This window comes from Macaca mulatta, chromosome 14 (assembly GCF_049350105.2).
Source record: "Macaca mulatta isolate MMU2019108-1 chromosome 14, T2T-MMU8v2.0, whole genome shotgun sequence".
NCBI lineage: Eukaryota > Metazoa > Chordata > Mammalia > Primates > Cercopithecidae > Macaca > Macaca mulatta.
The window spans coordinates 6,264,225-6,280,717 of NC_133419.1; the positions used below are offsets into that span (position 1 = coordinate 6,264,225).

Genomic DNA, 16,493 nt, shown 5'->3' on the forward strand with positions numbered 1-16,493 from the left:
CAGGAGGCTGAGGCAAGAGAATGGAGTGAACCCAGGAGGCGGAGCTTGCAGTGAGCCGAGATCGCACCACTGCACTCCAGCCTGGGAGACAGAGCGAGACTCCGCCTCAAAAAAAAAAAAATCAAGATATAATTCAGGCATAGGCCAGGCACAGCGGCTCCTGCCTGTGATCCTAGAACTTCGGGAGGCTAAGGTAGGCAGATCACCTGAGGTTAGGAGTTCGAGACCAGCCTAGCCAACGCGGTGAAACCCTGTCTCTACTAAACATACAAAAATTAGCCAGGCATGGTGGTGGGCGCCTGTAATCCCAGCTGCTTGGGAGGCTGAGGCAGGAGAATCACTTGAACCTGGGAGGTGGAAGCTACTGTGAGCCACTGCACTCCAACCTGGGTGACAAAACAAGACTCCGTCTCAAAAAAAAAAAAAAAAAGATATCCTTCAGGCACTAAAACTCATGTCTTTGATACATATTTACCTCCTGCAATCACAAACGCTTCTGCAATGCATAAAGTGAAATAAATAGCAGGAAGCCTTATGGTTCAATCACACAGGCACACAGTCACATACAAAAAAAATGCAGGAAGGGCCAGGGAACAAAAAAGCAACAGAAGATAAGATGTGGAGACAGACACACCGAGAGAGTAAGAGACCACCTCCAGAACTCCCCTCAGCTTCGCAAACACACAGCGCAGGGCCCGTTACAGAATCTGTGGGGACTGCTGCAAAATGGGAGTGCAGAGAGCCCCTTACTCAAAAGGTAGGAATTTCAGGTCAACAACAGAGCTCACCTCATGTGACTACATAGGTCGCACAGCCCGGGAAGTCAGTCCCGACACCAACACGCTCCTGCCTCAGAGCCGCCGCAAATGCTGTTCCTTCTCGCCTTTCCCTCTTTTAGTCCTTCAGATCTCAGGCCTCCAGGGAGAAACTCCTGGCCTGCCGGTTCAGGCGGCCACGGCCCCAGTATAGGAGTCTCCAACTCAGCCCCTGCTGTGTCCCATACCTGACCCAGGTCTGTCCTGACTATGTCCATTTGTGTGCCGGCTTGCTTCCTGACACAGCCCCCACCACACGTGCACCTCGGGGCAGGGGAACAGGCCCAACTCATTAACTGCTTTCTTCTCGGATATTTTCTGGAATATTTGTGGATATTGGGGAATGTATATGTGCCACCTTCCACCTTTTCCAGATTGGACAGGATGAGCTGCCTTTTTTGTTTTTGTTTTTTTTTGAGACTCTGTCGCCCAGGCTGGAGTGCAGTGGTGTGATCTCGGCTCACTGCAAGCTCCGCCTCCCGGGTTCACTCCTGCCTTAGTCTCCCAAGTAGCTGCGATCACAGGCCTGTGCCACTACTGCCTAGCTAATTTTTGTATTTTTAGTAGAGATGGGGTTTCACCATGTTGGCCAGGCTGGTCTTGAACTCTTGACCTCAAATGACCCACCTGCCTCGGACTCCCAAATTGTTGGGATTACAGGTGTGAGCCACTGCGCCTGGCCCGAGCTGCCTGTTCTAAACCTGTGCCGTGTTCCGGTGATTCTCTCTCCGCTCCGTCCCCTGGCCCTGACTGTGGTGGCCGCTCTCTGCCGTCATGAGCCCATATGTCCTCATTCTTTCCCTTTCCACCAGGACTTCGACCGACATTGCAGAACGCAGGGTCCAGCTCCAGCACTGAGTTCAGCCTCTTCTCACCAACAGACAGACAGGAAGGAGAGAAAACAAACTCTGGGAAGGCCAAAGTTCCCGGGCAGCCAGTCGGCCAAGCATCCTTCTCTGCTGAGGCTTATGCAGCCGAGGCACCCCCTCCTTCAGGGAGCAGGCAGGGTCCTGGTGCAGTCTGTGAGGGAGAGCAAGGCCTTGCTCCACCAGGGCCCAGGTATGGAGCAGTAGCAAACTCATGCCTCTGGGAGCCAGACCCCACCTGCTTGAACCTACTATGCCACCTGCTGTGGGTGACCCCAGGCCAGTGACTTGCCCTAGCCTCCTCTGTAAACAAGGGGCTCATCCAACCTGGTCAAACCTCCTCCCACTCAAGGGTCTTTAATCCACCCTTAATCTGCTTGGTCCAAACTCCTGGTGTCGCCAGGTCACTCACGAGGCAGCTCATCTGGACTCCTTCCCTGGGTCCAGTTTCTCTCTCAACATTGCCTTTGAGGCCGAGGTAAACGGTAAACAGTGAAGGGCCCCAGAGGTGATGGAGGAGTGGGTGTCCAAGACACTCACCCTTTCTAATGCACCGACTCCCTCGTGGACTCGCTTGTGCCATCTCCCCACTCACCCAGCCCCAGAACCCCGAGTGTGAGCACCAGAGGCCCAGGATTCTGTCTGCACCGCGGGGTCCCCAGTGCCTCGGAGCAATGCTGGCACACGGCAAGTGCTTGACAAATGCCTGCTGAACGAGCAAATGGATGGATGAATGAATGAATGAGCAAGCAGATGAATGACTGGGGTGCTGTCCAGAGCCATGAGGACTAGGCCGCCCAAGTCCCCATTTCTCAAATTCTCCTTCTCCCCACTTGGGAAACAAGATGCTCGGTGGGGGAGACTCTCCAACCATCCCCTGCAGTAGCCGGCACAGAGGACAGACCCTTTTAAGAAACAGCCATGTCTTCATTAAAGATGCTCTGCTCTCAGAAAGAGAAAGACAAATACGAACCTGGAAAGTCCTCACCAAGAGCAGGACCCCTGCCAGGGAGCAGAGAAAAGACCCATGCGCCACGGGCACCGCAACCACACACACACCCCGGCCGCTGCACACAAGTACAGACCCTAGCCGGGGAGGGCAGAGGGACCAGGAAACTGTCCCTAGAGTCAGGACCCCCATGTGCTCAGACAGCAGTGGGAGCAAGGAGATTTCTCCACCCACTGGATACCAGGAGAGTCCTTCTAGGGGGCCCCACACTGAGACTCTGCCCCTTAGGACTCTCCCTGAGTGTGGAAGCCAGCCCACTTGGAAGCCCCTTGCCCTCCTGAGTGGGACACTGTTACAGGAAGCAGACCCTGTCCCCCACCTTCTGCAAGCTGGGCCCCATCACGCTACAGAAATGGGGAGGACTGGTACCAGGGATGGCGCTTTCCTGACACCTCTCGTTACCCCCTTGCTTGCCAGGCCCCAGGGTCAGTCCCAGAGGCCAGACCGGCTACCCCAGGCCCAGAAGCATCCCCGAAGGCAAGCTGCATCCTCAACCTGTGTGACTTCCCGAAGGGCCCGCCCCGAACTGACACCTGGAAAGAAAGATCCTCAGCCAGTGACCCAGAGGAGAAGAGCCATGCCCCACTGCAGCACAGTACGAGGAAGCACCAAGCGCCTGAGGACCAAGGCGGAGAGTGAAAAACTGGGAAAATATCTGGGGCAAAAAAAAAATAAAACAGGATTGACCTCCTGGGCTCAAGCGATCCTCCCAACTCAGAGTCCCGAGTAGCTGGGACCACAGATTTGAATCACCACACCCGCCGAGTGGATCATTTTGAACGGGTTTGCCAAGGTTCCTTCTGGGACAACTGGCCGCAGCCCATTCCCGCCAGGCCTCGCCCCACCCGCCCCGTCCCGTCCCGTCCCGTCCCGTCCCGCCGGCTCACCTGCCTTACACGTCCTGCCGTTGTCCTGCAGCTGCACACCCGTGGGACAGGCACATGTGTAGAAAGGCTCCCTTGGGGACAGCAGGCACAGGTGGGAGCAGCCGCCATTGTCCTCCTCACAGCGAGTGTGGACTGGGAAAACCAGGACAGAGTGAGAGAAGGTTCCAGAAGAAGACCGCCACTTGTTTCTGAATGAGTCTCATCCTGCCTCCTCGTCCCCCATGACAGCCCCCAGTGTCCCTCTGCCCAAATGCCAGCCTCAAGTGGCATCAGGGACCTCCCCGCGGGCACCATTCCACCTCCTGCCTCATCGCTGGCCCCCTCCACATCGGGCCCTCAGCCCGGCCAGACGGCCTGCAATTTCCCCAAAACCAGCCGTGACCTTCCTGGCCACCCTCACACCCAGACATGACCTGCCCGTGGAGTGGCATCCTCCCTACCTGCTCCCTCCCACAAGCTCCTATGACTAGAAAACCCTCCCTAGCTTCTCAGGGCCCTGAAAGGACACCCCTCTGCAAAGGGTGCCCCCCACACTCCAACGGCAGGGGTCAGGACCTGCCCGTGTGGTAGTGACGGAAACCCCAGAAAGAGTGGGCTCCTGGGCAAAAGGCTTGTCTTGTCTTTGTGCTATGTGTGGACGCAGCAGCTTCCACAGGAACACTGTCCCTCTTGCTGGGATGGCCAAGCTTGTCACTCTCCCAAGCCCTCTATGACCAACAGCAATTGAAGGGAACTCAATAAATGCTTCCAGCACTTCATTCAAACCAGGGGAAAGCTGGGGTGTATCAGCCCCATAATATGGATATAACTGGAACAACAAACTCACCAAAATGAACCTCTCCCTCCCTCATGCTGCCCCAAGTGTAGAAGGGTTTTGTGCCCATGACTTTCTCACCAGGAAACAGCTCCAGAGAGCCCCACCCTCCTCTGTCCTGCTCTGGGAACAGCTGCCACCCCTAGGCCCCACCTTTCAATTCAAAGTCCAAACCTTCCATAATGGCTTCACCAGAAATCTCCATCCCTGGTCCCTGTGGGGGTGGGTCACTGTCCCCAGAGCCACAGCCCCACTGTCACAGAAGCTGGTGAATTTCACCATCAGGGACCTCTGTCACAACCCTGCGTGGCCCCCAGGCTGAGAACTGCTGATTCTGAGCAGGTTATTCATTGATAAATATGCAACTTGCATGGCCAAGCATGGTGGCTCATACCTGTGACCCCAGCACTTTGGGAGGTCAAGGTGTGAGGACCACTGGAGCCCAGGAGTTTGAGACAAGCCTGGGCAACATGGCAAAACCTCATCTCTATTAAAAATACATACACGTGGCCGGGCACGGTGGCTCACGCCTGTAATCCCAGCACTTTGGGAGGCCAAGGCGGGCGGATCACGAGGTCAGGAGATTGAGACCATCCTGGCTAACACGGTGAAACCCCGTCTCTACTAAAAATACAAAAAATTAGCTGGGCGCGGTGGCGGGCGCCTATAGTTCCAGCTACTCAGGAGGCTGAGGCAGGAAAATGGTGTGAACCCGGGAAGCGGAGCTTGCAGTGAGCCAAGATTGTACTACTGCACTCCAGCCTGGGTGACAGAGCGAGACTCCGTCTCAAAAAAAAAAAAAAAATACACATACATAGATATATATATTTTTTTAATATCCATACACACACACACACACACACACACACAACTTCTGGGCCTTGAAAACAAGGCAAGCTTCCTTGGGAATCCCCTTGCCACTGCTGAACCTGAAACAGCCCCCACAAGCTCTGCACAGGGGCCCTCTGCAGGCCCGTGCCCCCCAGCCAGCCACATACTCTGCACACATCTCCCTTCACTGCAGCAGGCACCCCTTTAGAGAGGGTGCCCCCCAGGGCATGGGTTTCTGCAGGGAGGGGCCACCTGTCCCCCACCCCACTTACTCTCCCACCCCCCCACCCTCCTGCCCCGGCCCCCCCACGCCTTCACACCCCCCCGCCCTCACCCCCCACCAAGCCCCCACCTCCACCTCACCACGCTCCCACCCCACCACACCTCACCCCCCATGCCCCCACCCCCCCACCCCCCCCATGCCCCAGCCCCCGCGGCCCAGCCGGCACTCACAGAAAGGCTGCCGCTCCTGGCTCAGCACCTGAATGTCCATGGGTGAGTAGAGGGCGCTCAGGATCTCTTTCCTCTTCCCCCCAGTGCGCTTGTTGCAGGCATGGATGGAGCGGGTCTGCCAGTCCGTCCAGTACAGAGTGTCCCCGGAGAGCGTCAGGGCGAAGGGGTGTGTCAGGCTGCCCTCCACCACCTTCTGCCTGCAGTCAGGGAGGCGGGGTAGGGGAGCCATCATGAGGGTCCCCCGACAGTCACTGCTGCTGACCCAATTACTTTTTTTTTTTTTTTTTTGAGACGGAGTCTCAGTCTGTTGCCTAGGCTAGAGTGCAGTGATGCAATCTCAGCTCACTACAACCTCCGCCTTCCAGGTTCAAGCAATTCTCCTGCCTCAGCCTCCCGAGTAGCTGGGATTACAGATGCCCACCACCACGACTGGCTGATTTTTGTACTTTTAGTAGAGAAAGGGTTTCATTATGTTGGCAAGGCTGGTCTTGAACTCCTGACCTCAGGTGATCCACCCGCCTCAGCCTCTCAAAGTGCAGGGATTACAGGCCTACGCCACCGCACCAGGCCTCTCATTTACTTTCCACCAGACAAGTGAGGCCAGGTCAAGAGCCCCAGGAGTTGGTGCCATTGTACGTTTCTCCCGGAGTGCACAGGGCACGTCCCAAACCCAGTCTGTGACAGTGACACAGGGGGTGCCCCAGGTCAAGTGGCAAAGTCTCCCCCAGGGGAGAAAGGAGGAAGCCACACCTGGTGGAAAGGACAGCTCTTCTGCCCAAGGCTTTAACTTCTGAATACAAATCAGGCCACGTGCACTCGCTCCTTCTTACAATGCTCATAATTTATACTTTCAGAGTAAATTAAACTTGGCATCAACACAAGAAACAGCTACTCTTTTCTAGGTGCTTACGGTGCCTAGCAAATGAGGACTCGGGTGTAATGAGATTATGGGCACTGGGAACAGGATCGTAATGTGACATGGTCAGTAATGTTGTAGTTTTATTTGCTTAATGACCCTCACCCAGTGACAGGCTCCCTGAGGGTGCGCCTGGGGGCAGAGGGTCCCCACCACGTCCCCAGCCCTCAGCACAGCTGCCAGGAGAGGGTGACACTCATGAAGCAGCACAAGGAAGATGGGAGCTATGGGCTCTGCAGATCCACTGCCTTCTGTTCATTTTTGTTGATGCTGTTTTTTAAGAAAATTATTATTGAAGTAAAATTCACAGGACATAACATTTACATTTTTATTTATTTACTTCTTTGTTTTGTTTTGTTTTTTTGAGATGGGGTCTCACTCTGCCACCCAGGTTGGAGCGCAGTGGTGTGATCTCAGCTCACTGCAACCTCTGCCTCCCAGGTTCAAGTGATTCTCCCACCTCAGCCTCCAGAGTAGCTGGGATCACAGGCGTGCACCACCATGACCAGCTCATTTTTTGGGGGTATTTTTTTTGTAGAGATAGGGTTTCACCATGTTGCCCAGGCTTATCTTGAACTCCTGAGCTCAGGCGATCCACCCGCCTTGGCCTCTCAAAGTGCTGGGATTACAGGTGAGAGCCACTGCGCCTGGCCTAAATTTACCACTTGAAAGTGAATAATTAGTGTTACCTAGCACGTTCACAAGGATGTGCAGCCTCCACTTCTATCTAGTTCCGAAGCACTTCAATTGCCCCACAGGAAAACCCCAAACCCATCAGCAGTCACTCCCTAGTCCCCGCCCTCAGCCCTGGCAAACACTTTTGATGGATTTAACGACACACATTCTAAACATCTCACATAAACCGAATCACAATACGCAGCCTTTGATGTCTAGCTTCTTTGACTCAGCACCATGTTTTCAAGGTTCATCCGTGCTGTAGCATGTCAGGGCTTCATCCCGTTTCGGGGTGAACCGTATTCCAGTGTACAGACAGAACACAATCTGTGTTGTGCCATTTCCACCTTCGGCTGTTGTGCACATTCCTGTCCATTCACATTTTGTGTGAATACCTGTTTCCGATTCTTAGAGTATACAGCTAGGAGTGGAATTGCTGGGTCATACGTAAATCAATGTTTATATCCTAAGGAATCACCAAAACTGTTTTCTACAATGTCGCCTTTTTTGTTTGTTTTCTGAGACAGGGTCTTGCTCTGTCACCCAGGCTGGAGTGCAGTGGCGTGATCATGGCTCACTGCAGCCTCGATCTCCTAAGCTCAATCAATCCTCCTGCCTCAGCCTCCTGAGTAGCTGGACCACCACCACAGCCAGCTAATTTTTTAATTTTAATTTTTTTTTTTTTTTGAGACGGAGTCTCGCTGTCACCTAGGCCAGAGTGCAGTGGCACAATCTCAGCTCACTGCAAGCTCTGCCTCCCGGGTTCATGCCATTCTCCTGCCTCAGCCTCCTGAGTAGCTGGGACTACAGGCGCCCACCACCATGCCTGGGTAATTTTTTTGTATTTTTAGTAGAGACAGGGTTTCACCATGTTACCCAGGATGGTCTGGAACTCCTGACCTCGTGATCCACCCACCTCGGCTTCCCAAAGTGCTGGGATTACAGGTGTGAGCCACCGTGCCCGGTCTTAATTTTAATTGTTTTAATTTAAATTTTTCTGTTTTTGTTTTTGTTTTTGAGATGGAGTTTTGCTCTTGTCACCCAGACTAGAGTGCAATGGCATGACCTCAGCTCACTGCAACCTTTGTCTCCTGGGTTCAAGCAGTTCTCCTGCCTCAGCCTCCCAAGTAGCTGGGATTACAGGTGCCCGCCACCATGCCCAGCTAATTTTTGTATTTTTAGTAGAGATGAGGTTTCACCATGTTGGCCAGGCTTGTCTCAAACTCCTGACCTCAGGTGATCCACCCACCTCGGCCTCTCAAAGTGTTGGGATTTCAAGCGTGAGCCGCCGTGCCCGGCCCAATTTTTATTTTTAGTAGATGGGGTCTCGCTTTGTTGCCAGGTTGGTCTCGAACCCCTGGGCTCAAATGATCCTCTCACCTCAGCCTTCCAAAGCACTGGGATTATAGGTGTGAGCCATTGTGCCCAGCCATGTTGACATTTTTCAATGAGAGAAGCCAGAGGCCCATCACTCCCGGTTGCTCCCTGCGCCACGCTCTGCCTCAGCCAGAAGCACTGAGGGAAGGTCAGCCTCAGTCCTTGCCACAGTCACAGATAAAGGGGCCTGCACAGGTCTGTGTGGCTCCAGAGCTCGTCCCCCCACATGCGATGCTTCCACGTGAATTGCCGCAGGTGCATCATGAAGAGCGATGGCCGCTGCAGAGGCAGAAGAATCCCGCGGGGAGGCAGGTAGGAGAGAGGCTAAGAACGGACCAGACCCTGGGGCTACAGACTCTACGTTCCAACCCTGGCTAGGACTAGCTATGTGGCTTTGGGCAAATTCACATGCCTTTCTGTGCACAGGGGATCATAATAGCAAACACAGGCTGGGCACAGTGGCTCACAACTGTAAACCCAGTGCTTTGAGAGGCCAAGGTGGAAACATGGCTTGAGCTCAGGAGTTTGAGACCAGCCGGGGCAACATGGTGAAACCCCATCTCTACAAAAAAAAAAAACAAAAAAATTAGCCAGGCATGGTGGTACATGCCTGTGGTCTCAGCTACTTGGGAGGCTGAGGTGGGAGGACCACTTGAGCCCAAGAAGTCAAGGCTGTGTCTGGGTGTGGTGGCTCACACCTGTAATCCCAGCACTTTGGGAGGCTGAGGTGGGCGATCACTTGTGATCAGGAGTTCAAGACCAGCCTGGCCAACGTGGTGAAATCTCGTCCCTACTAAAAAAATACAAAAATTTCCCGGACGTGGTGGTGGGCACCTGTAATCCCAGCTACTTGGGAGGTTGAGGCAGAAGAATCGCTGGAACCTGGGAGGTGGAGGTTGCAGTGAGCTGAGATGGTGCCACTGCACTCCAGCCTGGGGGACAGAGCAAGGCTCCATCTCAAAAAGAAAAAACAACAACAACAACAAAAACAAACGAATAAAAAAAGAGGTCAAGGCTGCAGTGAACCATGATTGTGTCAATGCACTCTAGCCAGGGGGACAAAGCGAGACCCTGCCTCAAAACAATAAAAATATAAATAAAAATAAAACATAATAGCAAACATTTCATAGAGTTGGTGTGAACATTAAATGAGCTGATAAATGTCCCTGGAAAACAGTAAGTGCTACGGAAGGGTTTGTCGCTGCCACCACCATTAGCATATTTCAACTGCCATCACCCTCACTGTTACCATCCTTTGACCAGGGCACTCCCAGCTGCAGCCTTTCTATCCTCTCATCCACCCTTCATAACTGTAAGATCACTCAGCTCCCAAGAACCACAGTCTACAGGGTAACCACATTTCCAAATCTCAAACCAGACCCACCCATCTGCACTTCCAGGGACAACAGGATATTTTCAAACCAGCCCAAAAGAGATGTGTGGCTCAGCATAAGAGGAACAGGAGAAATTGAGGCCTCTTGCCCTGAGAATGAGCTTGGAAGTGGATGTCCCGGCCTCACTCGAACCTTCAGATGACTGAGGCCCCAGTCAGGAGCTTGAGTGTACTCTCCGGTCACACCCTGAGCCAGAACCACCCAGCTAATCCACTCCTCATTGCTGACCCCCTCCCCATAAAAAACCTGCTTGCTGTTTCAGGCTGTTAAGTTGTGGGCTGTTTTGTTACACAGCAATGGATAACTAACACACGAAGCCTGGCGAACGTGGTGCAAAGCTGCCCAGGCCCTCAAGTCTGTTCATGTGGGTGTTGGCCTGTGTTTGCAGAAATCCAGCCAGAGTCCTCCCATGCAGTCACTACTGCTCTCTGCATGGATACCTGCCACATCCCAGCCTGGGCCAGGAGCTCCACTAGGGCAGGAATGGGATCTGCCGTCCCAGGAGGATCGCTGACACCTGGCACACAGGGCCAGCAGCAGGCAGTACTTGGTCAGTGAAGAAACTGCCTTTCACCTGTACACACACGGGATGTTTGTCTAAGAGGTAATTAAGTGCAGGGCTGTGAAGCTACACTGACCAGAAGGCTCTAAAAGCAATTACCCAACAAGGGGAAAACCCTTCCTACTCATTCTTGGCCCATTTTATTGAGCCCTGACCATGTGGATGGCCCCCTGGTGAGACTGAGGAATGCAGCAATAACTAAGACAGCTCCAGCTGCTGCCCTCAAATGCCTGAGCTGGGGTGGGGCCAGGGTGGGGGTGGTGCGTGTGACAGGGTTACTGTTCATAACCCTGCTGGGCCACAAGCCCTCCCCAACAATTCCAAAATCCAAAACGCTCTGAAGATGGAAAGCTTTTGATGCTCATTTGGTGCATGAGCCAGCACGATGGCTCACGCCTGTAATCCCAGCACCCTGGGAGCTGAGAGGGAGGGTCCCTTAAGCTTAGGAGACCAGCCTGAGCAACATGTGAGACACCGTCTCTACCACAAATACAAAAATTTGCCAGGTGTGGTGGCGCACTCCTGTAGTCCCAGCTACTCGGGAGGCCAAGGTGGGAGGATCGCTTGAGCCTGGGGGGTAGAGGCTGCAGTGAGCTGAGACTATGCCATTGCACTCCAGCCTGGGTGAAAGAGTGAGACTCTGTCTCAAAAAAACAAAGTTTAAAAAAAAGTTAAAAACTGTGCATAGGTGTGGCCTACAGATGGTCTTTTCTGTCCTACTTAGAATGAACATGCCACACCTGCTATAGAAATATTCAAGGGCTGGGGGCAAGTGCCACCCAGACCCTGATGCTGTTCCAAGTTCTGAGAAGTCCTGCATGTCTCAGGTTCCCAGAGTTTCAGAGAAGAGTCTGTAGGCCTGAGTTAAGAAGAAACCCATTCAAAAGCCCTGGGGACAAAGGGGAAGGGGATGCCCCAGGACTGCACAGGTACCTACCGGAACGAGCCATCTAGATTGGCACGGTGGATGAAGCTGAGCTTGGCATCGGCCCAGTAGAGCTTCTGCTCCTCTAGGTCAATGGTCAGTCCATTGGGCCAGTAAATGTCCGAGTCCACAATGATTTTCCGGGTGCTGCCGTCCATCCCCGCCCGCTCGATCCGGGGCGTCTCGCCCCAATCTGTCCAGTACATGTACCTGTGATGGGGGCAGGGCAAGAGGAGAAGCAGCTAACACAGATCTGTTTTTTTGTTTTTGTCTACACAGATGGAGACATGAAACAATAGACAGTGACTTGCCCTAAAATCTCACCCACCAGAAATAACCAACAGATAGGGTTTCATGTATTCCTGCCTTAAGTTGGGCAATCAAAATATACTATTTCCAACTTGTTCTCAGTTAACAGTAAATTCTGGGCACCTTCTCTTCTCGCAAATAGAAAGATTCCTTGTTCTTTTGATGATTGCATAGTGTACTATGCTGTGACTTTTTAAAATAAATTTGGGTTATTTCTGATTTTTTTGCTACCATGAAAATGCTGTAAATGAATCTCTAAAAGGCAATTCAAAACATGCAGGATGGAAGATTATTTAGTGCTAAAAAGAAAAGAGCTATCGGCCGGGCGCGGTGACTCACGCCTGTAATCCCAGCACTTTGAGAGGCCAAGGCAGGCGGATCACGAGGTTGGGAGATTAAGACCATCCTGGCTAACACAGTAAAACCTCGTCTTTACTAAAAATACAAAAAATTAACCAGGCGTGGTCGCACGCGCCTGTAGTCCCAGCTACTCAGGAGGCTGAGGCAGGAGAATCATCTGAACCCGGGAGGGGAAGGTTGCAGTGAGCAGAGATCGCACCACTGCACTCCAGCCTTGGCGACAGAGCGAGACTCCGTCTCAAAAAAAAAAAAAAAAAAAAAGAAAGAAAGAAAAGAAATGATCTATCAAGCCATGAAAAGACATGGAGGAAACTTAAATGCATATTAGTAGGTGAAAGAGCCAGTCTGTATGAGTCCAACTCTATGACACTCTGGAAAAAGCAAATACACAGAGAGAGTAAAGCATCAGGTAGTTGCCAGGAGTTGGAGAGGAGAGGGATGAATGAGTGGAGCACAGAAAATCAGGGCAGTGGAACTATCTTGTGTGACATGGAATGGTGGGTGCATGTCCTTACTCATCTGTCTAAACCAAGAATGTACAAACCAAGGGCGAACCCTCGTGTAAACATGGATTTTGGGTGATGGTGCGTCAGCCGGCTTTCATCAGTTGTAACAAATGTACCACCCTGCATAGGATGCTGACAGTTGGGGAGACTGTGTGGGTGTGAGGACAGGGATATATAGGAACTCAGTACCTGCTGCTCATCAATTTTGCTGTGAACCTACAACTGTTTGAAAAAATTAAGTCTATTTAAAAACAAGTAAACATGGCCAGGCATGGTGGCTCGCACCTGTAATTCCAGTACTTTGGGAGGCTGAGGTGGGGGGGTCACTTGAGCCACCCTGGGCAACATGGCAAAATTCCGTCTCTACAAAAAATAAAAATTAAAAAAAATTAGCTGGGCATGGTGGCACACACTTAAAATCCCAGCTACTTGGGAGGCTGACATGGGAGGATCCCTTGAGCCCTGGGAGGTCTAGGCTGCAGTGAGCTGCGACTGCACCACTGCACCCCAGCCTGGATGACAGAGTAAGACTCTGCCTAAAAAAAAAAAAAAAAAAAAAAAGAATAAAAGAATAAAACCCATGGAGCCTGAACCTGCAGCTGCAGCTGTTCCTGGATAGGTCTATGGGCAATGTGACTTTGCTTCTCCACGTTCCCAAGAGACAAGCATCACCCATCCATGAGAAACAAGCACGTCCTCAGGGCGCCCTTACTTGATCTCTGGCCAATGAACCAGGACAAAGTGAGCAGAGACAATGTGCCCTACACCAAGTCTGGGATGGCAGTTCCCACCCCTACCACTGCCCAGTGTGCCCTGTTTGGAGGTGACCACAGGGTATGTGCCCAGAGGCTGGGAGTGGCTCTCAGCGGAGACCAGAGGGGAACCACACCAGCTTGGAGGACTCAGTTCCCATCCCAGCCAGCTGGGACGAGCCACAGGACACAAGAGCTGGCAGACCTATTGTGTTTTGTCCACCCTTCTCAGCAGAGAAAGGAGACAGTGCCCAGAATGTCCTCTGAGGAGCCTCCTCCCACTCTTGGTCCATGTAAAATGGTGCTGACTCCCTTGCTCCCTTCTTCCTGGGGTGGGCGGCAAACCCCATTCCTCTTGGCCTTAGCAACTGATTTAAAACAGCCAGCTCGGCCAAGCCGGGCATGAGTGACCCCGGGACACAGGGAGAACAAGCCCTGCTTTGCCCTCTGGGGGTCTCCATCCAGCAGAAGAGGCAAATGACAGACACACAGCCACCTCCTCCCCCACCATGGCACTCTGCGGCCTCAGGAGCCTCAGGTGCACCACGGGGCCTTGCTTCCCTGAGCAGTGTTATTCCCGAGCAAGCACCATCTCCACCTTCCAGAGGGGCTCTTGTGACAAGATCAATAAGAATGAGGGCACAGGAGCCTCGAACCAAACGTACCATCCTCCCTGCAGAGGGTGACCGCGCCCAGCTGCCATCACCAAGCCCCTCTCCATGGGGACAGGATAAGAGGGGTATCACATGGAACAGCTCTCCAGACAGTCCCTCTCAAGCTGCTGTCCCCTGTGCATCTAGTGAGAACCCAGCCGACACAGGGAAGCTGGGAATTGCTCTTCCCATTAGACAGATGAGAAAACTGAGTCCCTAAAAGGCTGGCCTGTCCCAGGTTACAGGCGCTGAGCGGCAGCTCTGGGAACACACTTGGTGTCTGCTGAGGGCCTGAGCCGGACCATCATATGACTCACCCTTCGCCAGCAAAGCCTGGGTGTGGGTGAACTTTTCCTGGCAGCCTGGGACTCCAAGGTGCTGGCAGCCAGCCCAGCGAAGCCTCCCGCGTGCCTGGGGTAGACGCCTTGCTTTACCTGCCCGTCCCCGACCCCTAGGAGCCCAGACAGAGCCCAGAACCCCTGCCACCTCCTAAGAAGGTGTCAGGGGCATCAGTCTGGAGTTGGAGGGGATCCACACAGGCCTTCCCCCAAACGCCCCACCGTGGCCCATGGAAAAAGCTGGAAAACGTGCAGGAGCAGGGGCCTCCGCATGGAGCATAATTCACATTCCTTCCCCGAGTTTCATAACAGAGGCCTGCTGGTTTCCTTAAATGGGGAATTGGCGAGTCAGTCGGTGACCAGAGACTGGTTGGCGTGGACATGCTCTTGCAGAGTCTCAAATGCTACCACAAGCCCAGCCAAATTCCACGGAGGAAAATCGACTTCCGAAGAAAAGCGCTGCAGCATGGCCTTCGTGCCGAGCCAGCTGCGGTTGTGGTTGTGTGTTATTTTAGGGAAGTGCCATTTTGCATTTTAAAGAGGGGGTTGGGTTTCACCCTGGCTTTAATTTGAGACCCGGGGGTCACTGTGGCCCCTTGTCAGGCTGGTACAGGCCGGGGCCTCCTCCCATGCTAAGCCAGTGTCTTTCTGGCCCCAGATCCTCAGGGGCCAGAGGGTCATCCCCAGAGCCCACTCTGCCACCCATGTGGGCACCCTAGCACTGGGAGGGACGTGCCTTCCCCCAACCCTGCCTTGACGTCTGCGCAGGGCCACTTGCGTTGCTGAAACTGCAACCAAGTCGAGTCTCAGGATGGGCCCTCCTGGTTGCAGGGCTCTTGATCCTTTTGGCCACGTGCACACTGAGGTGGACGCCCGGACCCAGAGACTCCCTTCCTGATGATGGCCGGGGCAGGAACCACCTCCTCTGAGGAAGGATCCTGCTGAGGGACAGCACTGCAGGAGGGCACAGGAGATGATGGGGGCTCTAGCAGGGCCGGGAGGAAGGCCAAAATGCTCCTGCAACCTGGTGCCTGTGGCCAGGACAGAGGACAAAACCCCCAGTCTCAGGACAGTGGTCCTGCCCCGGGACTCAGTGCCCACACTTCTGCCTGTGGACCGCTATTCACGTCAGTATTTGGTGAGCGGAGTGGGGGTTGCTGCCCACGGGCGCTGTGACAGGCTGGAATCCTCTCCCTCTCCCCATCCAGTGACGTGGAGCCTAAAGGGACAGTCAGCACCTCAGGGTAGGACCATGGCTGGTGTCATCAGCATCACTGGATCTGATGAGTGGGAGCTGGCACGCCACTGTTTTCACTCTCTCATTCAAATGACTGGAGCAAAGGGAGGGTGTGGGGAGAGGCCCAGGAACCAACACTAAGGTCAACTCTGCCCCAGGGGCAGGGGTGGGAGTGAACAGCCACAGGTGTGATCCTGGGGAGGGCTTCTGGAAGAGAATTTAGAGGCAAGCACTTTAGTAAATGCATCATTTCATTTCAAATGGTTAAGAAAAGCCAGAGCCAAACAGGGACAGCTGGCTCCCAAAGATGATGCAGGCAAAGTCAGCTCAAATCTGAGCACGGGAAAGACTGCTCCTAACCAAGGGCCTAGCATCTCCCAAGCAAGCACCAAGTACCTCCCAACCAAGTGCCAAGCACCTCCCAATCTAATACCTCCCAACCAAGCACCTAGCACCTCTCAACTGGACACCAACAACTTCCAACCAAGTGTCAAGCACCTCCCAACCAAGTGCCAATTACCTTCCAACCGAGCACGTAGCACCTCCAACTGAGCATCATGCACCTCCCAAAAGAGCACCTAGCACCTCCCAACTGAGCACCTCCCAACCAACATGGCAAAAGCCGTAAGGAAGTAAACAGAGAAAACCATTCAGGCATGGAGACTGGACTTCTGGTGTTGAGGAAAAGGCATTTTTACTGTAACGACAGCTAACATTTGTTGAACTCACAAACTGTTCTTGGTGTTTTCCACATGACGTACAGACAGGGATACTGAGGCACAGAGTGGCACCGTGCCATCCTTGTCTCATCTTT

The 16,493-nt window shown here is 53.3% G+C and overlaps 1 protein-coding gene across 4 annotated transcripts in view; it reads right to left on the reverse strand.

The window, feature by feature from the left end:
• Nucleotides 1-16,493, reverse strand: part of LRP5 (LDL receptor related protein 5) — a 143,238-nt gene that overhangs the window by 85,918 nt on the left and 40,827 nt on the right. For all 4 annotated transcript variants that reach the window (XM_028833138.2, XM_028833139.2, XM_077961922.1 and 1 more), the window contains exons 3-5: nt 11,537-11,734; nt 5,676-5,872; nt 3,578-3,709 (exon numbers count right to left, since the gene is read on the reverse strand). In XM_028833138.2, coding sequence (XP_028688971.2) covers nt 3,578-3,709; nt 5,676-5,872; nt 11,537-11,734 — 527 coding nt within the window. The remainder of the gene's footprint in view (nt 1-3,577; nt 3,710-5,675; nt 5,873-11,536; nt 11,735-16,493) is intronic.